Source organism: Phymastichus coffea, unplaced genomic scaffold, assembly GCF_024137745.1.
Source record: "Phymastichus coffea isolate CEN01 unplaced genomic scaffold, Cenicafe_Pcof_1.1 PCOF00003, whole genome shotgun sequence".
In the NCBI taxonomy this organism is placed as follows: Eukaryota; Metazoa; Arthropoda; class Insecta; order Hymenoptera; family Eulophidae; genus Phymastichus; species Phymastichus coffea.
Window position 1 is genome coordinate 5534452 of NW_026706814.1, and position 24634 is coordinate 5559085.

The 24634-nt window shown below is 36.2% G+C and overlaps 1 protein-coding gene across 2 annotated transcripts in view; it reads right to left on the reverse strand.

Annotated features, from left to right (window-relative positions):
• The window catches only part of LOC131664775 (glycogen [starch] synthase), a 1096132-nt gene that overhangs the window by 906236 nt on the left and 165262 nt on the right, over nucleotides 1-24634 (reverse strand). For both annotated transcript variants that reach the window (XM_058936134.1, XM_058936143.1), the window contains exon 3: nucleotides 21154-21338. In XM_058936134.1, coding sequence (XP_058792117.1) covers nucleotides 21154-21338 — 185 coding nt within the window. The remainder of the gene's footprint in view (nucleotides 1-21153; nucleotides 21339-24634) is intronic.

Here is a 24634-nt window from a genome sequence, read left to right on the forward strand (position 1 = left end):
CAAGAATATGGACATATAAAACAATTTCTTTTATAAAAATGCAGTGTAAAATATTTAAAACAACGCATAACTGAAAACTGTCCGATCAGAGAAAAAATTAAAGAAATCAAATATAAAGGATGTTCAGTTCACAAATAGCTAAAATAAAAACTATTTCCGAGATTAAAAGAAAAAACTAAGTCAAAACAGTAATCAAGCTCAACCAAATTTTAATATAAATACAAACAGAATCAAACCAGATAAAATACAGGGTGTCCCAGACCACCCGTTCACCTCTTCTAGTTTTTCAAAAACGCCTTTTCAGAAAATATGAAACATACAAAATTTCAGTAAATTAGTCAAGGATTTCAGCGGTGACCTTTAATTTGACCTTAGAAATAATTTTCAAGGGCATCTCAAGGTCACCTTGGTTTTTTTTAATAAGAACCTAGTTTTGACCTTGAATTCTTAAAGAGCACGAAATTTTGAGTCAAAAGTGTTTTTATAATTTTTGTTTGTGAGTACTCACAACAAAGATTTCTATGGAAAAGTGCTCGAGTTAAATAAGCGCGCCAAAGAAGCAATTCCTTATATATACACCGGACATTTTCTCGAGTGATTTTCCGTACGGTGAATTTCGCGAAAAGCTTCGAGAAACCGTTAACCTTCAAAATTAGTAACATCGCCTGATTTTCAACGGTCAATCATAGTTTAACTTGAAATCACGCCACCGAGTGCAAAGACTGAGCATCAGTCACGTCATGTGTGCTTCGAACAAATGATGTGCGCTCTTAGTAGCTTGATCGGAAAGCGGCGACTCTTAGGGACGTCCACGGTCTCGACTTTGGACTCTTGATTTGCGTTCGACTTTCCTCGACTCTTTTATCTGAAAATGGCTACTCTCTATTATGTTTCGTTATTATATCTCGTACTATTAAGACTTAGTACTTTATTGATGTTGCGGTTATGTCTCTGTCCATCGCTACAGTCCTAAGTCCACATCGTGCATTCTCTCTCTCTCTCTCTCTCTCTCTCTCTCTCTTACTATTTCTCGTCTATGCATCTCAACGGCTAAGAGTCAATAAATTATTCTGCGGCTAAATCTCTTTCTACCGCTACAGCGCTAAGTTCGCATGGCGGGAAAACTGTGGTCAAGTCAATTATTAGCGCCGTTTATTCAAGTCGACTAGCCCGCGTAATTTTATTACTGGTCGAGTTTTAGCGCCTAGTTTCCTTATTAGCCAATCTACCCCTATCTTACTCTATGATTAGCCGGTCAAGTCGCGCGCGTTGGTCAGTTTGGGTCGCTATCACTGATTTCTTTCTCGTCTCTCGCGCTCTCTCCAGTCCTACCCATTTCTCCTACGAGAGTATCGGTAGCGCCTATCTCGCTCACACGTGTGACAAAATTTCCCCCTTTTGTCACCAATTCTTTTGCGGGGTAAGTGAGGCACTTTCGCTCAAGGTAATTGAGGGAGGAAAGAGAGGGGAGGTCAATAAATAAATTATGCAATGACAGAAATCATATTAAACTTAACCCCTTATTATTAATAATTATTCACACTAAAAACACGCGCGCATAACATAATCTAAATTATTGACCAACTAACTACAAAATAGAACAGTAAACTACTTAAAATAATCACAAATGAATATTTCGCATTTCACCCTAATACCTAATCGCGCACTTAACCTATTACAAACTTACTTAAAAATTACGCGAACCTGTACCGGATGAATTGCCCGACACGTGGGCGCCTGGACAATTCACCGGTCGCAATTTACACTACTACGAATTAAACTTAAGCGCGAACCTTTAGATAGCGGGCACGTAAATGCCTGACTATCTTATTCAACGCGTACCAGTCGTCGCATCACCAGAGAGACAGAGAGAGAGAGAGAGAGAGAGAGTGTGTAGAGAGAAAGAAGAAAAGAAGGCTTGACCTTTTATCCACTGCTCCTCGCAACGTCGTGAATTTCGAGCGATGTGCTGCTGCAAGAAGTACCGGTCGTCGCTGCTGATCAAATTGTTGCTAGATGCTGGCTGTTGTCGCTGGCCAAGTATCTGCAAGCTACGTTGGCTCTCCTTGCACGTGGGGCTGGCTGTAGTCGCAGACAAAGCTTTTGCCGGTAGGGTTGGCTTTCCTTTCAGCTATCCCAAACTGCACTCTCTGCACTCTCACAGGACTAGGCTTGGACCCCCGCACGCACTTTTTCTCGCGCTCTTCTCGCGGCCGCTCAGCGGTACTCGCTCTTCTCCCTACCTTGACCGATTAGTTAGGCGGCACGCGACACGTCGCTTATCGGACACGCGTCGCGTGTCTGCCTATCCCTGCATAGGCCTAATGCTCTCTCTCTGTCTCTTTTTCTCACTCTCTCCGTGCTCCTCAACTTATTCCTTCGCTCAGCTCCGCTGGCCCGTCCTCGGTGCTAAAACAAAAAGGCCAAGTGTTAGGCGCATACTTTAATGCGCCCAACGTTGGCCACCACGCCTTGCTGAGTGGAGGAGGGAGAAACGCAGACGAAAGACCGGTACACGGCCTGCTCTCGTCACACACGCATGTCCAACCCCATCCCCTCTGGTACTCGGTCAGTCTCCTATCGGTCGCCTCACTGGCATTCATAGGCTGACATTCTCTTTCCCTTCCCCACTCCCGCTCTGGCTTAAGCTTGCTACCGAGTGCCTCGCAACATGGCCACCGCTCAGCTCACGCGTTAGCGTCGCGTCCCGTTGCCGTTCCCCGTACCTGCTTCCCGGTGCCCGGAGGGTCGGTTAGTGTGTGTGTGTGTATGTGTGTCTTTCGGACGGTTCTTCGGGTGTTCTGATTGGGTAACCAGCGGTGTTAGTGCGTGTATGCGGTGCTCTCCTTGTGACGTTAGCCACCAGGATCAGCTGATCTCAGCTCTCAACTTCCTTGTAACCTGGCTTCCTGGGGGAGCGGCTGTCCGTGATGCTGTGTGTGAAAGTGTGTGTGTGGGAGTGTAAAGGTGGTGCGAGTGAGAGGTCTTTTCGCGAGGTCTCGGGACTGTTTATAGGCGCTTATATGAGCTAAGCGATATCAGCTGATCATTCGTCCACGTTCTCTTGTCGGAAGAGGATTTCGCGCGAGCCCTGTAGGTCAGGTTTTTCGCGTGATGATGCATTATCACAAGTGAAAAAAACCGCATTAACCTCATAATTTGATAATCTCGTGACACCATAACCCCATAACCACATTACTCTCAAATCAAACGAAAACAGTTTATCTCAAGCTATTTTTATCAATGCAAATTTTAACTGACATTCAGGAAACGTTCGAAAAGTAAAATAAAACACAATAACTCCATTACTCCATAACTTATTGATAAGATAACTCCATAACCGTATCACTCCAATGTTTTTAAATCAAACAAAAACAGTTTATCTGGGTCTATTTTTATTAATACCAATTTCTACTGACATTCAATTTACATTTGAACATTGAAATAAAAGGTTATAATCCCGTAATACCACTACAAAGGGGAGTCCTAAAACTGAGTGTCTGCATCCAGGATAACATCCTCACGGTGGCGGCGGGCAACAGTATGAGCCCATTATTCGGGTGAATCCCTGAATTGCAACTTAGAAGCCGTCATGGCAGGCACATGCAAGTGTCTCACTATGCAGAGAAATCTTGGAGCCTTAGTATCGGCGATTGGTATGGGTGTGAAAGCGGGCCTCCAGGCGTCATCATTAAGCGACCGTAGATCCAAATTAGTTGGTGACATGACTAATGTGGAATATAATGCTACAAGAAAACAGCCATAAAAGTTCGTGAAATCTCATGATTGTCAAGTATATCATGATTAATTTTGTTATATTTGTTCAAAATTTGCAATTAAATCCTTGCGTAAAACAATTGACAATCTATTTGTGAATTGTATGAAGAACTATATGATTTGCGAACTGATAAGAATAACGGTTGTCTTCTATCTATTATTTGCAATGCTTGTAAACAGATCTTGTTAAAAAGGAAGGTGCAGAAAAGTAGAGATGTCATAAAATTCTCCACTCTAATAATTTGGAGATATCCTCGTATTTTGAAAAAATGATACTTTTACGTGAATGACATTAAAGGTTTTACCATTAAAACTAAGAGTAAAATTATATATAATTCTGTTGAATCGGTTACAACACTCATATCGTATTAATAAACTGATTCTAATCTTAAATGCAGTGAAAATACTATGGAATTTGAAGAATTGGAAACTTCAAGTGGCATTAACAACAACAACAGCAGTAGTGAATCAGTGTACGTAGTAGATACAAAGAAATCAAAGATTCTTTCCTTAGTGTAGCAAATGGAGTTGAACGATCTTGTTAAAAATCTAGGCTTACCGAAAGATCGTTCTGATTTTTTGGCTTCATTTATAAAAAAAAGAATCTTTTGGTACCTACAATGAAAGTTTCATTTTATTACATTGTAATTTTGAATTCCGAAAGTATTTGAAAAGTCATCTTTAGTGTTTTGTAGGGATATTGAAGGTTTGATGAATGTATTCCAGTCAAATGGTTCCTAAGCTTAATAATGGTAACTTTTCATTATCTCTTTAAAACTAAGTATTAAAGCTGTTCAACTGTTCAACACAAATGTTTTTGCAGCAACACCAATCGCTTACTTAACCGTTATGAACCAAAAGTATGAGAGTATAGAAATATTTTAATAAAAAATCCAGTTCCAAAAACACTTATGGCAGATTTATGGTTATTTTGAATAATAACGTTGCTTCTTGGACAATAGTCAGGCTTCACAAAATATCCTTGCTATTTGTGTTTGTGGAATAGCAGAGACAGACAAAACCATTTTAATAGACTGAGACAGTTGCTTGTGAGATCATCCTTTGACCCTAGTTCAAACACTATCATCAATGAATCTCTCGTGAATCTATCAAAGATTTTTATTCCTCCTTTGCATATAAAACTTGGTCATATGGAACAATTCGTGAAAGCCTTGGACAAAACAGGGAAAACGCTTAAATATGTATTTTCTAAATTCCCTAAACTTTCGGATGTCAAGTTGAAAGAAGAAGTATTTGATGGACCACGGATTCGTCAAACTTTCAGAGACAATGATTTTGTTAAGAAAATGAATAAACTTAAAAAATCACCTTGGCTGAGTTTTAAAGATGTGTGTTACAACATTTTAGATAATAACAAGAGTTTAAAATATCAACAAATTCTTGCCAAGATGGTTCAAAACTTTAGAAATTTAGGATGCTTGATAAATGTGAAATTATACTTTTTGGATGCACATCTTGATAAATTCCCAGAAAATCTTGGAGATTTTAGGGAAGAACAGCGAAAATGCTTTCATAAAGATATGAGTTATGGAAAATCGTTATCAGGGACGGTGAGATGTTAGGACTGTAAAATGAGATATACCAAATAGTGATTGAAAGCGAAATGTATTATGTAGAACGTTTGATAACAAAAGAACTCGCTAAAGGAGCAAAAAGAGTGATATATTTTAAATTTCTGCATTGTAGTTATTTGTTTTTTATTCCAACCATTGGTTTTTTCTTCTAGTCAATTATATTTTATTTTAGTCATTCGTTTTTGATTTTGATCATGTTATAAGAGGTATCATAAAAAGGGCTATATGGTGAACAAAATCCGATTGTGCGACATCCCGCGGTGTACATCAAGTAACACTAATGCCGACGGTTCTATCATTGTTAAATGGTGGTAGAGGCTTATAACCTTTTATTTCGCTGTTCATAAATATTCTAGATATCCATGGCGAAAGGAATTGAATGCCAAAATTAAACAGTTTTCGATTGATATGGGGAAATGGGTTATGAGGTTATATTAATATAGAGTTATAAATTAAAGGTTATATAGAGTTATTGTATTGTGGTGTTACATCTCGTGCATCAACTAAGAATAGCTAATGAATGAGACGTTCCAATATGTTGACTAGTGGTTGGATATGTCTCACTTATAATAAATGTATGTGGAAATGTATGTCTGATAATTGTACTACCTTGATAATCGTAGCTTTTAATTGTTGATAAAATGTAGCAGGCTCTAACTGCTTGTTGAATTGTATGAGTGTAGCAGGCTCTAACTGCTTGTTAAATTGAATAGGATAGGTTGTTCAATAACACTTGTACGATATTACTTTGTAACAGTCGCGAGTTTATTAAGTAAAATGATCACCAATTGTCCGACTGGTGTGTACGGAGTTGAGTCTTACAGGTACTTATTGACTGACTGACGAACTACTGATCAACTGCTGAGAGTAATTTGTTCATTGCTTTTTATATCTTTTATAGCTCTTTTCAGGTCAGTATTGCGATATTATGTGACATTTTTGTTTTCGCTGATTATAAATTCTTGCGTTTTGGTGACTTAGTTTCGGAGTGTGTTTCGACAGTTTTTTGCTGTCGTGTGAATAGTTTAGAAGTTTTGAATGTGCATATGTTACAAAAAGGATGCGTCGTAAGGCTTAATTTCGGAGAGTCATTTACCTCGTGTTTAATTAGCTTTTGCTGACGTGCGAATAGTTTAGTAGCTTTGAATTTTGCGAGCGTGCATTTTATAAAAAGGATGCGTCTTAAGACGTAACTGTGGTTTCAAGGGATTAAGGGGTTTTATATGAATGGTTAATAGTTATATAGTTTTAAAAAAGTTTTTTTGAGGTTATGGGAAACTCTAGTCCGGTGGAGCTATTCTGACCTTAAATTTAGATTCAGAGACCCTAAAAATATATGGTTAACATGATCTGACTCCTAAACCTAAAAATTTTTTTTTATATGGCTGTATAATCGTTTATTAATTAGTTAATGATTTTTATTATTATATAAGGTGAGGTATAAAATAAATAAATATAAATAACTAATAGGTGTTATTCATTTATCACATAATTACAATTAACATAAATACGTATGTGTATATATACGTATATATAGAGGGTATTCTATTTTAATTGATCCACCGAAAAATCTAGGAAAGTTAGAGTTATTCAAAAAAATTGTTTAGACAAATCTTATTCAGGGCAATGAAGGTTTTATGACTGTCAAAATAATGTTGTCCTTAAGAATAATTTCGAAGGTCATTTGAAGGTTAAAGTGATATTTTTAATTAAGAATCCCTAGTCTTGACACCGAATTTTATACACACGTAATTTGACGTTTTTAATGTTTTTTTTTCATCCGATTTACTATTATGCAACGTAAGTCTCATTTTGAAATAACGTTTTGAACAAGCTAAGACATTCAAATAAATTGTTTTTTTAAATATTGCTTAAAAATTTAATAACTGTTCATTAGTTAGTACAGTTTTATTATATCCGGATATTTTGATCAAATAAATATTGCAACCAGAACACTTTTTATATGCTGAATTTCCTAACATCTTTATCTGTAACAAATAATAATCATATTTTTTGAAAAAAAGTTGAAAATTTTAATGTGGTTGAATATATTAGTCATTTTCAATTCAAGTATTAAATAATTAATTACATAATAAATTATGACATATAGAAATGCTATTTCAATGACGCTAACAAATATTTTTCGATTCACAAACGAACTTATGAAACGTTATTAACTTGTGCTAGACAATTTCAGTACCTAGAATTTCTCAAACATATTTTGAATTGGCAATCAATTTTACAAGTAAAAAATTCAACATCCATATATTCATTCAAAATTGGCTTGCAAAACCAAGAATTTTTCAATTTCAATAATTTAAAAATGCTAAATTACGATAGTCCTAGAAAATTTTTTTTTCTAATCTTTAAAAAATCTTCTAAACACCTTCTAGAATGGACTTTAAAATCAAAATACCGAAATCGTAATTTTGAATCTGACAACGCTTATCAAAATTTAATTTTTGTGCAGGGTAAATCGAGTGGTGTGATTACCGAGAAAGTCAAATGTAGAATATACAGATATATTAATATTAATATATTCTACAATTCAAATATTGGAAATGCCATGATCCATGGATATAATTAATATAATAATAACTTAATTGAAATGGAGTTTTACTAAAACAATAAAAAGCTAGATCAGTAACATACCTGCCATGAACTATCTCCAGCTCCACGATATAAAATTTTAGCTAGCTGAATTTGAATCGTACAATCGTAACTGAATATAGATTTTAATTTACTGGGTAGTTAGCTAAGCAACAACTCCTATACACGATTACATATAATAGAATACGATTAGCTTGAACAGGTAGTACTGGTCCTAGGGAGTTGCTGCGAATAACATCTATTATGCCGATTCCACGTTCCATCTAGTGTGTCTCTAACAGGCACCAATCTTTCAAAAAGAGATAGGTCCTTCGTTCGCCTGCATGATTGGTAGTGTGAATTTAAGTCAACAATTATGTCGTACCTATTTGGATTAATGGTAATGAAAAAAATCAATGTCTTCTCAGTCCGATTGAAGTCCTCTTCTCGAATCCAGATAATGAATTATAACGTTAATAATAAGAAAAAATTTCATGTCATTAAATACTTGTAAAATAAAATATAACTTTTGAGTATATTAAAACACTAGAAATAGCAACCTCCAAATATATAAATACCGTCAAGGGTAAAGGTATTGAAGCTACTGACTTGCATATATTGTTTATTGTATATATAATCTATGTATATTTGTGAATAGCACAGGACCACACAATGAAACCTAAAAAAGACAAAGAAACCACTTCCATAGCCTTATGTTTGTGGATGCGCTGAATTCGAATCTGATCTCCGTTTGACTCCAGCACGTCAGGTTCAAGGCCATTTGAAGGTCAAATTTTTATTTTACGATCAATCTAAGTTTTGACTTTAGCTTCGGAAAGAGAAGTCAATTTATAGTCAGATAAGCTGGTATACTTTTTTCAAAATGATACTTGAAGGTTATATGCAGGTCAAATGCTGAGAGTACAGTACAGACAAAAAAGACGAAACTATCTATGCTCTACCATATTTACATATTTCATATATTTTAACGAACTACTACCGATGCTGATATCCGTTTGACCTCATCAACTCAGGTTCAAGGTCATCTGAAGGTCATTGCCCTTATTTACGCGGAATGGTGAATTTCAATCATGTACTAAAAAAATAGCACCATTACTTAGTTAAAAGGCTTCAATATATTTCCAAACGTGACCTATCGTCGTTCTTTTACGTAAGCCCTAGTTATACCTTCATCCGACCTTCAGATAGAGTATTCACAAATCCAAAAATCTAATTTCATAACTTTTAAGTCTCAAATTTCTTCACTCTTAACTATCATACGTCGACCAAGAACTAAACTCTCAATTTTTCATCTCCGTAGGTTTAATTTCAGATTTTTTCAAATCTCAAATACCCCTAAAAGACCCGATGTGATAAAACAAGTTCTGAACATTCACTATACTTTGTAACAGGGTGGTTATCTAGCAAAATAGAAAATTTATTAACGCACAAACTCCCACGATGTGGAGCTAACCGCCGCTCCGTTAAACACGTATGGTTATACGTGTATTCGCTTTTACGTTTGATACTTTCGTTTCAGTGTCTTCTTTCCAATCGAGTTGAACTCACCTTAAGTCACTTGACTTGTGTCACTCGATCTATCTTAGGTGTGAGTGACCTAATGCTTAATCCGCCTAATCCCCTAGACGAAATCAGATTAAAACTTAAGCCTTTATAGATATATTAAGTTAATAGAAAACGAAATGACGTAAACGGCGAATAAAATTAATAATGTTTAATTAACAAAAACTACAGTCTTTTATGGGCCGAAAGACTTACACTCGCGAAATAGGATTTACAAATATTGTTGATAATTCGGTCAGAGAGAGAGAGAGAGAGAGAGAGAATTCGAACTTTGCCGCGAAATTTAACGCTCGGCGCGAATACAAAAAATTACGCTCGCGATAGATAAAATGCTGTCGAAAGTATTTTGTCGCGCAATAATAGGGAGGTGCACCTACCCTGCGGTGCAATTACGGTGATCAACCGTTATTGTTGAAGGAAAATGTAGATGGTGCTCTTTGAATTAGCTGCGCTGCCTCGCTCGATTCCAAATATTTGCTGCTTTAGCAGCTGCTGCTTCGAATGCTGCTGCTTCGGATGCTGCTATTGAGATGTTTCCTCGCTACACTCACGCATGTATCAAAATCCCAGAAATTTTATAATAAATAACAGCGAAACACAGTGAAAACTAAATCGGCGGTACTTTCTCAAAAGCAGCTGAGGCTTAACTGAAATTTAAACTCTTGCGCGCCCCCTCCCTTTCTTAGTCGTTCAAACTAACATCGCGAGTGTACCAAATTGCGAACGTATCGATTAATCGAATCGACTACCGTTGCAACTTGAATACGATATATCTAAGACTGACTTTGGTAAGTATTTTATAAATAGCAATATTCTCAACTTAACATTCATCAAATGATTTTCTTTCTTATTTTCCGATCATTTTTTTTCCAGGTGTATTAAGTACTCTGCAACAATGTCCATTTATAAAGGAAGGGATATTTTCTGCATTGTTTGCGGACAATATGTGATTCCCGAACAGAGAAGGAGTTTCACAACTAATGTAGAAGAAAATTATGAAAAATGTTTTAATATACCATTCGACACTCTTGACTACATATGGGCTCCAAAAATCATATGTTACCAATGTCACATGTATCTTTCTAACTTAGCTAAAACTTATGAAAAATGGATTCTTAGTCCAATGCTTTGGAGAGAACCTCTTGATCATAGCACAGATTGTTATTTTTGTTTGTGTAAAACAGTAGGCTACAACAAAAGAAACAAAAACACTATACAATATCCTGATGTTCGATCCGTCACTTTCCCTATCTTGGCCAACCAGCATATTGACTCATCAGCAAATAGTAGGCAATCTGAAGACTCCGATGAATTTGAAAGCAAGGAATCTTTACAGGATGAACAGCTATCAAAAAGTACTTTCAGTCAGCATGAATTAAGTGATTTGATCCGAGACTTAGAACTTTTGTAAGAAAATGCAGAGTTGTTAGCATCCAGATTGAAAGAAAAAAATTGCTTGTCCCACAAAACGAATGTGACATTTTATCGCACACGAGATGACCTATTCAAAACATTTTTGTCTGAAGATAACAATTTAGTTTACTGCAATAATGTCCAAGCTTTAGTTGAGGAAATTGGAATAACTTATGATGCCAATGAATGGCGACTTTTTCTTGATTCATCAACAAGAAGTTTGAAGGCAGTTTTGTTACATAATGGTAATATGTATGCTCCTATTCCGATAGCGCCTTCTATTGTTTTAAAAGTAGAATATACAAATCTTCAATTTGTGCTGCTAAAATTACAATATAATAAGCACAATTGGTTATTGTGTGGAGACCTGAAAATTATATCCACTATATTTGGACAACAAAGTGGTAATACCAAGTATCCGTGTTTCTTGTGCGAATGGGATAGTCGTGCCCGCACTCAGCACTACATCAGAAAAGAGTGGCCTTCTCGAGTGAATTTAGAACCTGGTTCCAAGAACATAGTATGTAAAAGTTTGATACCTAAACATAAAGTATTACTTACCCCACTTTACATCAAATTAGACTTGGTTAAACAATTTGTGAAGGCTATGAAAAAACATGATAGTGAAGCATTCAAGTATCTTTTTTTTAAATTTCCTAAGCTTTCTGAAGCCAAAATAAATGAAGGAGTGTTCGACGGTCTGCAAATAAGAATCCTGTTGAAGGACGAAACTTTTTAACAAAAATGACTGAAAAAGCAAAGGCTGCATGACGAAGTTTCAAAGAAGTAACTGAAAAATTCCTGAGAAATACAAAAGACACAAATTATAAAAATATTTTCGAAACAATGGTAGCTGTGTTCAACGATGTTGGCTATCTGATGAATTTGAAACTCCACTTCTTGGATTCTTAAGGAGTTGGAATATCAAGGAGTTCTTGGTATATCAAGGAGTTTGGAATGAGCACATGTTATTGGACTGTTACTGGGGCTTGAAGAGAGACACTCCACTGGCACATAAGAAAAAAGCCATCCGTCCAAATTTTGCATTCAAAAAAATACGCCATTCATAAAGCATAATCTGTATATAAAATATATGTACATAATGTATATAGAATTCCTCTATAATAAATGTTTATTTTTTCGTATCTTTAATCGTATTTTTTAGTATATTCCTAGATGTCTTTTAAAGCGAATATTCTCATATGAATCGGAGTAAATAAACGAAGACTTTGACCTCTTCCAACTGTATGTCTGTACAGTATCCATGGCATTGATCATTCCCCGTAAATAAGACCAATGACTTTCAGATGACCTTGAACCTGAGTTCATGAGGTAAAAAAGAGATCAGCATCGGTAGTAGTTCGTTAAAATATATTGAAATATGTAAATATGGTCAAGCATAGATAGTTTCGTCTTTTTTGTCTGTACTGTACTCTCAGCATTTGACCTTCATATGACCTTCAAGTATCGTTTTAAAAAAAGTATACCAGCTTATCTGAATATATAAATTGACGGTTCTTTCCGAAGCTAAAGTCAAAAATTAGATTGATCATAAAATAAAAATTTGACCTTCAAATGACCTTGAACCTGACGTGCTGGAGTCAAACGGAGGTCAGATTCGAATACAGCGCATCCAAAAACATAAGGCTATGGAAATGGTTTCTTTGTCTTTTTTAGGTTGCATTATGTGGTCCTGTATAGTTTTTGAAACTAAAATATAAAATTTGAGTCAACGCAATTTTTTTTACTGAATAATGTGCTCCATTTCCTTCATCGAAATATCATATTTATTGGATATATATTCTTTTATATATTATTCGAGTCGCGGACTAGTAAATTAGAAGAAAATTCACAGAAATCATAGATTTTAGATGTTTTAACAAATTTATGCGGTTAAATAGATAAAAGAAGGATTTGAAAAAACTGATATTTGTGTAAATATATCCTAGAAAATATTTTTAGAACTTTCATGACCTCACAGGATCTCAAAATAATCGAAATAATGGATTTTAATTTTACTTCATCCTCGAGTTCGCGAAAAACCTATAAAACACAGTTTAAAGTAGAGAAGTTGAGAAAAGCGTAAAGGAAAAATTAGAAATTGCTTCTGAGTTTCAGATTCCTTGGAACATTCTGTCTACTTTTATCAAGAATAAGGAGAAGATTATTGCCGAATTTTTGATGTCAGATGAAAGTAGATAAAGACACAGAGCAGCAGAGAATGAAGAAGTGAAAGGGTGTATAAAATAGTGGTTCAAGCAAGTACGCGATAAGAGGATACCGATAAATAGGTCGATCGTCCCAGTCAAAGGTTCAACAGTTTGCAGCTAGTTTGAAGTCTGACAAATTTAAAGCTATTAATGGTTGGCTGCAGAGATAAAAAAACAGAAACGACGTTATGATAAAGAATGCGTATGGTGAGAAAGTTGCTGTTAACCTGCAGAAATCAGAAGAATGAAAGGTATTTTTAACGGAAAAAATCACGGACTTTAAGCCAAGAAATGTTTACAACACTAACTAAACAGCACTTTTTTACGAGTAAAATATAGTTTTTATTTCAAATAAAACCTTGGCCTTAAAGGAAACAGATTGCAACAGCGACAAGTTGAATAAAGTTCACGTTACTATTCTTGTAGGAGCTAACTCTTACGGTATTGAAAAACTTCCTCTATTCATCATTGGAAAGCGTGCCAATTAGTTGTTTTAAAATCTTTAAAACGAAGCTCTGTAATTACGAAGCAAATAGAAAAGCATGGATGACTCACAATATTTTTTGATATTGACTGCTGAAGATAGATCGTAAATTCTGGCAGCAAATAAAGGAAAATGCTACATTTTGGCGACGATTAAAGTTCGGTTTCGAAACTATAAAACGTCGAACTTGTCTTCTGTTCACCTACCATGACGTCGGTCTTTTCGCCCATGGACTAAAGAGTTCTAAATTCATACAATTTTTGCTAATGGTCAATTTTAGTCAGCGATATTTTGGATGAACACATAAGTTTAAACAATATTAGAATGAAGATCAACAAGCTATGAAGATATATACTGATTTATGGCGACAGTGAAGAAACTATTTAGAAATATTTCATAGCAACAGGTTCCAGATGAAATAATTCCAACAGATGAAATTATTTCATCGATATCGATATAGAAGATTTTTTAAACGTCGATCAATGTGTGGCTATCTATGGACACCTTTTAGATGAGATGAATAAAGAAACAAGGTCGAAAATATCGGATAACAGGGAAGGCGAAGAATAACCTGCGTATCTAGCAGCCCCAACACTCACCAAAGTTTTAGATTTTTTACAAAAATTCCGAGAATTTACTAAATCAACGTCCAACGAGGACGACGGAGATTTTGCAGGGATTAGCATGCTTACGAGGTTGGCTTCAAAAGTTACGAATATAAAGCAATCGAGCAATATAAAACAATCTCCGATTTTTTAGAAAATAATCAAGAAATTAAATATATATGTCTCGTTTTTCAATTTTTGCCACAAAATAATCGGTGCTTTTCAGGACCAATAATGCAATTATTCAAATGTATAGTAAATTATTCATGAAAAATAAATGAATAATTCTACCCCTCTTCCTTTACACTCATTCAAACTCCTTTTTTTGATCTCATAGTTTATCTCTTCCATGACAATATTTATATAAATTCATAATTACACAAGCTAACAGTTTTAAGAATCTAAAGCCAGACATAGTACATTTAATAAATTTTCATGCGCTGATTCAGAATCTGGCCTCTGAAGTGCTCTATCATCCTTAATTTTCTAGATATCTTAACCTAAAATCGTCGAAAACGCGCTATTTTCCTGCATTTGACCACCTGTAACATGACGAAGGATTTTTTCTGCAGCAACTTTTGGGCTACAAAAAGCACTAATCAAAATTAATTTTATAATTTTTTCAACGAAAATATGGTCGTTTAAAAAATTTTAGCTTTGAACATTCTACTATAGGCTTATAATAACGCAAAACACAATATTACCGTGCTCTCGAAATCGACGAACAGTGCCCGACTAGGTGTCGATTTGATGTGATTCCGTCAAATGTTCTAGTCTGAGGATTATTCAAGAAATTACATGTAAATTCCCACTGGCTTAAAAAATATAGAGTTTAAGGTAATGGAGTTCCAGCAAACTAAACACTGTACTATATGCGGACAACGCTTCTATATATTATAGGCATGAGAAGTGAATATTGAGTTTCATGTGATTATAACCCTATAGTAGAATAGTCAGATCCAACATTTTTCAAACGACCTTATCTCCGTTGAAAAAATTATAAAATCATTTTTAAACAGTGATTTTTGTAGCCCAAGAGTTGCCTTTCCAGAAACTGTGGTCGGAATTGCGCAGAAAAAATCCTTATATGGTGATCAAATATAGTAAAAAAGCGTGTTTTTGCGGTCCTTTGCTGTTCGAATTATCGAGATTCGACTGTACCGGCATATCACTCATTTCATAATTATTATATAGTTTCAATTTATTTGGTTGTCTCACAATCGTTCTTTACTGCAATAAATCTTAAACAACTGTGGTATATATAATTATTTCGATATATCGAAAAAATGTAGGAAAATCTACTCAGCTTAAAACTAGCATTTGTACACGTGCATATTGCATCTAAACGAGAAAATGTACATTGTTTTTTGATTTTCTAGTCTCTGAAAATAAAGTCGTGTGAAGTTTTTAAAACTTTGGACATTTGTAACTTTAAATGAAATAAATAAATGCTCTGAATTATCTCCTGTATCTCATAATTTTGCTTAAGTAATATTAATAACAATGTATATCACTCAGAGTAAAATATCTAATACTTTAGAAGGGTTGGACAAATTCATCCATAGCTAGTGAGCTTTGTATTTATTCTGTTTTACGATTTACAATAATAAGTCTTGATTATTACTTGAAATCTAAGTTCCTTTACTTTTCTTGAGTTGAGAAAATATCATAGAGTACATCGATATATTAAGAAATTTATCAATTTTCTTATTATACAAGCATCTATGTCTTCGCTCATAATATTTAGATTTATTCATAATATCTTATTTTCCTTTTACTATCCGCTTCAAAATCTTTAGAACTAATTAGTTTATTTATTTACAATTTATATGTTACATTTGGTTTTCATTTATTACAATTGTGTCTCGTGTTCAGTTTGTGTAATTGATAATGTATGTGTTTTGTGTGTGTGTATGTGTGTTTTGTGTATATGTGTACGGATGTAGATGTGTCTGCGAGTCTTGCTTCTCTGTCTTCTGTTTCCTTCTGTCCTTAGGCTCTTGTAATTTCGTCTTCTTGTTTTTCTTTTTCTTTCTCTTCTTCGTTTCTTCTTCTTTTCCGTTTTAGCTCCATCATCCACGCTATCTTTTCTTTGCTTCCTATTATTATTTTTACCCATTCTTCCCCATCCGTTTTGCTTTTTTCACATTTTTCTACTATGTGCTTCCAATCTTCTTCCTCTTTCATACACATTCTGCATCTCTTATTTTCTTCTTTTTCTCAATATCTGCTTCCTCTCGTTTCATTACCTAACCTAAACCTTTCCCTTATTTGTAGGCCTTTTATTCTTCCCTCTCCTTAAATTTCCTTTAATCTGTACTTTTTCATTTCTTCTTTCAGTTCTTTCCACTCGTTTATGTATCTTGACTTTTCTAGCTTTTCTTCTAGTTCTTTTTCTTCTTTTTCTTTAGCTCTTCTTTACTTCTTCCCAAAACTATTCTCTCATTTCGTCTCCCTCCTCCCTCTCTCTATATATTTTAATGTTTTCTAGCCTTTCCCCTCTCTCCTCCTTCTTACCCTTTTTATCTTTTACATTTCTTTCCCTTTTCTTTAGTTCTCTCCATGCTTTTTTTTTTATTGAGCCATCTCTTTCTTCTCTTATTTTGTTTTTATATCTCATTGCTCTTTCTAATGCTGTTTCTTTCATTTCTCGTCTCCCTGTTTCCCATCGTATTAAATAACTTGGCATGTTTCTATCTAATCCCAATACCCACTTTATGTATTTTAGGTGTAAACTCTCTTTTTCTTCATATCTCTTTCATTCCCAGATTTCTGCTCCATACATAATCACGCTTTTCGCCAGTGCATCGAACAGGTTCATCCTTAGCTCCCAATTTTCTCTAAATAGTTTTTCTCCTAGCCCCCAAAGTCTTACGAGTCCCATATTTATTTTCCCTTCTACTTTCTTTATCTGCTTTTTATTTCTGTTATTTCTGCTTATCACATATCACAAGTAATTGTACTCTTTACCATTTCTATCTTCTCACCTTCCCATTCAAATTCTTCTTCCTTTCTCTTTCCTCCTCCACTCCTGCATTTCATCATCTTTGATTTTCCTATATTTAGCTCTAATCCCCTTTGTTCCAGGAACCTTTTTAATTTTATCAGCATTGCTTTCATTCCACTTTCACTCTTGGCCATCATCACTATATCATCTGCATATCCTAATGTTCATATTTTCTTCCTTCCTATCACTACCCCTCTTTCTTACACCTGTTTGATCTTGACTTCTAGGTCGGCGAAGGCAAAATTAAATAGCGTGGTGCTCAAAGGGCACCCTTGCTTTACGCTTTTGTAAGTCTCGAACTCCCCAATTATTTCTCCTCCAACTTTTACCTTACTCCCCGTTTTCTTATATATTTCTTCTGTTCTTTTCCTAATTTTTCTATTTATCTTCTTTCTCTTTCATTGTTTCACATATTTTCTTCCTCTTTATCTTATCCAAAGCGGCCTTCATTTCGGCAAAGATTCCAAACTGTTTTCCTCCTTTTTCCCTTATGTTCTTCCCTATTATTGTTTTTAATACATATATTGCGTCCATTGTTCCTCTTTTCTTCCTGAAGCCCATCTGCGTATTGCTTAGCGTTTCTATAGCTTCTAGTTCTCTTTTCAGCTTTTTCCTCAGTACTACCGCATATATTTTATATCCCGTCCCCATCAGCGTTATTCCTCTATAGTTTTCTAGTTCTTCTTTCCTCCCTTTCTTATATATTGGTACTATTATTCCCTTCCACCATTCTTCGGGATATCTATCTCCGTTCCAAATTCCGTTTAAACATTTTGTCATATCTTTTAACAAGCCTTCCGTGCCTTCCATCCACGCTTCATTCGCTATACCATCTTCTCCTGTCGCCTTTTTCTTTTTCATTTTTCTTATTACCTCTTTTACTTCTTTTACTTTGATCTCTTCACCTTCCACTCCTTCGCTGTTTTCGGTTTCTTCCCCTTTGCTTTCCTCCTTTACTTTCTCTCACAGTTGTCCCTTGAAGTGCTTTAGCCAATCTTCTTTTCCTATATTTTAATCTAATCCAATTCTTTTCTTCCTATTGCTATTTACTTTATCCAAGAATTTTCTTCTCACCTTATCTTTTCTTATTTCTTCTACTACTCTTCTCCCCTCAGCTTCTTTCGCTTTTCTTATTTCCTCTCAGTATTCCCTCTTTGCTTCTATCTATTTGCCTCTGTTTCCTTCCCCTTTTCTTACCTTATTTAACTCTGCCATAACACTAGCCCTTTTTATCCTACATTCTTCTCTCCGCCAGCTTTCTTTCGATTCTTTTTTTTCCTTATCTTCTATCTTACGACTGCGTTCCTCATTCTATTTTTTATCTCTTTCCATTTTTCTGTTCCCTCTATTGCGTCTATCCATCTCTGATACTCTCTTATACCTTCTTCGCTCCAGTTGTCTATCAATCTTTCTTCCTCTTCTTTTGTTTCTTCTGCTATTTTGTCTCCCAATTCCACTTCTTCAGGTAAGTGGTCCGACTTTACTTTCTCTTTTATTTAAACCCTTTTTATTCCCTTATCACCTTCCTCGTTACCTACTATATAATCTATCGTTCAAATTCCTCTCGCTCCTATATATGTTATTTTTCCCTCTTCATCTCCTTCTTTTCTCCCATTCGTTATCACTAAACCCATTTTTCCTAGCCATTGTAATATTTCTTCTCCCTCTGCGTTTAACACTTTATCCTTGGCCTTTATTTCTTCTAGGTTTTCTTCTGTCTCCCATTCTCTCCCTTCGTTTCCTGTTCTTGCGTTGAAGTCTCCTCCTATAATTATTATTTTTCCTTTGTTCCCCTCTATATCTCCGCTTAGGTATTTATAGTTTTCCTTTTTCTCGTGTTGCATATACACTGTTGCTATCATGTATTTCCTCCCTTCGATCTCTATTTCTCCTGCTATTACCTCACTTGTCCTTTCTTTCTTCCATTCAAACTTACTCATCCCTTTCCTCTCTCCTATCGTCATTATTCCTCCCTCTATTTCTCTCCCCCTTCTTCCTTCCCTTCTTGAGTCTCTCCACTCTATGTTATACCCTTTCAGTTGCTTCTCCACCCTAGTTTTTGCCCCTCGTCTCTTCACCCAGGTTTCGGTTAGCCCTATTATATCAAATTCCCTAACATATTTCCAGTCGTCTTTCTTCATGCTCCTAATCCCCGCCACGTTCCAAAATAATATCTTTACTGCTTCTCTTCCCTCTCTCTCCCTTCTCTCGTCTCTCTCTTTTTTTCCCTATTGTTTTCGAAACCCTTCCGCCGTTTTTTCTACCATTTTTCTCTCTTTCTCACTCCATCACCATTCTTCTTCCTTTAACTTCAACCCGTTATGTCACATCTTTACCTCTTTACCTTTACTTTTTATTTCCCTCGCTTTCCTTTTTTCTTCCTCTCTAATCTTCCTCTGCTTCCACGTCCAGTCCTGATCTATAAAGATCTTTATTTGCCCGAGCTTCTTTTCCCTCTTCATAATTCCTTCTTTTTGTTCTTATGAAGCGCATCTGATTTGCCACATATTTTTTCCTCTTTCTCTCTGATCATCTCTCTCCGCTGTCCCTCCTATTCTTCTCAGATTCACTATCGCCCCTTTCATTTCTAGTTCTCTTAACCAGTCCTCTGCCTTACCCTTCTTTTCCCATGTTAACCCACCCTCTAAGTCTGTCACTATTACATTGTTTATCCTACTTTCTCTATCTATTTTTTCTATTATATACTCTATTTCTTCCTTATTGCCTTCTTCTGTTCCTCATTGCTTCTCGTTTCCTCCTTTTATACTTTCTTTTAGTTTCACGCACTCTTCTTTCAACTAGTTCATCCTCTCTCCCCATTTTTCCTGCAGTTTCTTTTCTCTAAGGTCTGCTTTTTCCCTTTCTTCCTTCATCTCTTTGTTTCTTTCTTCTCTCTCTCTCTCTCTTGTTCCCTCCTAACTTTTCCAATTTCTTTCTCCTATCTTTCTTTTCTTCTCTTCCCCTCTGCCACCATTCTTTCCATTTTTTCCATCATTTCTTTAAACATTTCAGTCCATTCTCTCCTTTCTTCCTCCCATACCTCTCTTAAATTCGTTATATCCGCCCGTATCTTTTCCATTATATCTTCTGCTACACTACTTTTTCACACTTCTCTTATCGTGTTGTCCAATCGTCCCCCCTCCTCTTCCATCCCTCTCCTCTCCCTATCACTCTTGCATCTTTTTGCCTCTCTAAATTCTCCTCTAATATTCTCCCTCAGCCCATCTCCGCTCTCTCTTCCTCTCACCACGTTTACTCTATTCTTCTTTTCCTCCTCTTGGCCTTTCTTATCCATCCTTCCACCTTTATCTCTTAATTTTTCTGTTGTCATAAATCTTTCCATCTCTATCCCGTACGCCTTAATTCGACTTTCTAATTCTGCTCGTGATCCCACCGTTTTTCCCTGTCTTACCTTTTCTGTTTCCGCCTTTACTTCTTACCGCCCCTCCTCTCTGCTTGCCTTTCCCGCTTCTTAATTTACTGTCTTAACCTCAACTTTTTTTTTCTTTATTCCTCTCTCTCTGCTATTTCCTGCTCTTCTCCAAGCCTCTCTCTCTCTCTCTCTCTCTCTCTCTCTCTCTCTCTCTCTCTGCTCCATTTCTCTTCCGCCTCCAAGCTCTTTTCACCTCTATCTCTCTCCTCAAACACTTTTCCTCTCAAACTTTCTCACCAAAACTCACACTCAGAGTCAAGACACGTCTACTCCCTTCCACGAGTCGAAACCCATTAATCTTTGGAACTATATGACTTATTTCTTTAAATCGATTGCTATCCATTTAGACGATCACAAAAATCTTTTTATTAATTTCGTTGTATATTCATATTCAGATAAACAATTTTATAAAGGTATAGATTCAAATAATCATTAAATAAATCATTAATGTCTTACCTTAAACCCTTGATCACGCAAAGCTTGAACTGCTTCATTTAAAGGACTACTTTTTGGAAAATCCGTTTCTTCTACTTCAGTTTTTGCTGAAGCTTCTTTATAGGGTCCTACTAAACAGTATTGATCTCCCATTTCTTCTGTAGATATATATGCTTTGGATCTTATAACGGTATAAATCCCTCCAACTTGAAGTAATATTCATTGAATTATTAATTGAATTATGAATACATTTATAATATGTTCTAATTTCAATTGATCACATCAGTCGAAAAAATTCAAAATTGAAAAAATGCAGAAACATAATACTATATTTTGTAGGTTTCTTGAAGCGCTGAATTTGAATCAGGCTTCAGAATTTATCCATCAACTAAGATTTTTGAGGTATCCTAACTTAAACTTACGAAAATTACAATATTGTGCTATATTTGAAGTTATATAACACCGTGGATATATATTTTTTTTCAAAAACAATTAGAATCATGACAATGCAGTACGTCTATTCAATTCAGTTGTCTATTTAATACTCTCTTTTGGATTACAATTATCTTCTTTTTTTCATCAAGATATGATTGATTAAAATTAAGTACTTTAGCAATTTTTCAACAACATTAAAATAACACAATTGATAAATACATGTATCTAGTATACTCCAAATCCTTAAATCTCGATCGCCTCACCATTCAACTCCTGTAAATTGCGAGACTATAACCCAGAGCCCTTAAACCCTAACGACCTTAATCCAATCCCCGACCCCTGTAACCTATGATTTTAATGTTGTTGCGAAATAGATGAAATATTCAACATCAATCAATTATATGTTGATGAAAAAAAAAATCTCTAATCCAAAAATTTTATTCCAAGAGCAAAAGTGCTACTTTATGATGATTTTACTGGTTTTTGGAAAACAAAATTTACTTGTAGTGTTTATAACATAAAAAATAATCGAGATTTTTTGCAGCGGATTGTGGGTCTCTGCCACGAGGCCGGTGATTTCGAGAGAGGAGTTGAGAAGGTCCCTAAACGAGCCGTCAGCATCTGCACAACCCGGTGACATCGAGAGCAGTCTTCCTCCAGGTTGGTCGAGTTTTCTCTCTCTCACAAAGTCGCGTTGCCGGCAACCCGCGTAGAATAGGGAGCTCAGCGGTTATTTCGCTCGAGAGCCTGTGGAGAGATTAGAGTAAGATAATTCATAACCGTCGCGTCAGCCGAGTTCCATGCGATCTTCCGCAGGAACTCGCGGCTGCGGTGGTGCAAGTTCGCGATTGTTGTCACGTCGAGATATGCAATGAGGAGAGTTGTTAAATTGTTAAGAGAAAATATATGTATTGAATGAAATTTGTGAGTAATAATTGTGTTGACCATTCCTGCTTGTTCCTTCCCGTGCGCGTCGAAACGTTTGCCTTTCGCTTCCCCCGTGAAGCAGCTTGGCCTTCCGGGCCCCGATTTGTAAAAGAATTTGTCGTGTTCTTCGGCAACGGGAGAAATCGCATAACAAATATGTGATCATATTTAAAAAACGATTCCACTGTTTCAAGTCGAAAATTCCTCAAAACTGTATCAGTTAACTTTTTAAATGTACTTTGAATCAGAGATCACGTTGTAGCAAGCTGATTGGTGGTTTAAAAATTATGTTAATGTAAAATGTAAAATGTGAATGGAAAAATATGTAAATGTAAAATGTAAATAGGGTGAAAAGTAGAGATAATAAGATTTATTTTTTAACCCGTTCTAGCAGAGCTTGGTACGTGAGAACGAGCAGAATGGATAACGTTCAAGACAATGGAATTGATAATGCAACTGTCCAACACCACGATGTCCAGGCGCAAGGATAAAACAGACAAAAGAGAAATGCTGGTGGACAGACGAGATCAGCCTCCTCCGTGTGAAATGCGTTGCCTGCCGCGGGAGGATGAAGCGCGCGAAAGAAAAAAAACTAGATGCGGACAGAGTAGCGACCACGTACAAGAAGGCATGTAAGAAATTGGCCGCGAAAATTAAAGACAGTAAAAACTGATGCACTAGAAACTATGCGAAGAAGTGACAAGATTGTGATCAAGAAAATAGGGGCCCTAGAGTGATCTTAGATACGAAGCTGACCTGGCGGCATATGCAAAAGACCGTAAAAAAGGTGGTTGAGATGATTTCCGCTCTCAGTCGTCTTATCCCAAACATATTTGGACCGAGACAATAAAAGAGACGACTACTGATGTCTACGACCCTCTCAATCATGCTATACGGGGCCGAGGTGTAGGCCATCGCGTTGGGGGTTAAGAAATACAGCAAGCGACTGAACGTACAAAGACATTGAGGATTGCTTGCACCTACAAAACGGTCTCAGCCGAGGCTGTTCAGGTGATGGTGCGGGCGTTATTCCGATAGACCTGCTTACCAGAAAACGAAAACGTTTATACGAATAATACAGGGACGTGACTAGAACAAAAGCTGAGAAAAATGAAAGAACTACGACAATGACAGACTGGATAGAACGATGGAGGACAAGTACGACCGACACATGGACACGACGTCTCATTAACGATCTGAGGCTGTGGATGGAAAACAGATTTGGGGAAATGAACTTTTTCCTAACCCAGTTTCTTACCGACCACGTATACTACAGGAAATCTTTATTCGACAGAGGGAAAGGAAACAGGCCTGACTGTAAATACTGTGACCATAAAAGAGAAGATGCAAAGTATAAATTTTTTGCGTGCAACCACTGAAACGAGTAAAGATAAAGCCTAGAAACGAAACTTGGAAATATCACGCCTAATAACATCGTGGCAAAAATGCTGCATGACAAAGACAGCTGGACGATAACCGCGATTTACGTCAAAGCTATCTTACGATGGAAGAAGGCGAATGGATGCCTGGAAGTCGAGTGGAAGACGAGAGTATATGAGAGTAAATCGTAAGAAAGAGCGGATAAATGTCAATAGACGAACGTAACGATACAGGACCTGACGAACAAGAGAGAACACGACGCGGTTCTTTTAGCGGGCAGTAATGCTAAAGCAGTTCTCCGCTGGAGAACGTAGGATGGTAAATATTACTTTCCCCTGTCTTGACAATCAATTGCCGGGCCAGGAGAAAACAGGTTTAGGCGGTAAGAGGTTGACTCTGATGATTCGCAATTATTTATAATGGTTCAGTCTGAGTCAGCCGATAAGTCCGGCACACGAGAGAGCGCGACGGGGGCCCACCCATTGGGGTGCTCAATCATACCAGGTCTATGAAGATTTGCCTGTTTTTTAATCGCTAAATAAAAAATAATAATAATCATAACGATAATAATGCAGGGCTGGTCCAGTGGATGATAACTCCTTACTGAACAAACGCTAACTTTCAACGTCTACGCCCATGTTCTATGGAAACGTTGTCTGCCGCGTCAATACTCTTAGCAGCAACGCTACAGTAGACACGGCTAGAAGGAAGCAATGGTTCGGATATGACGTAAAAAAAGCGGTACCTTGCTAACATGTAC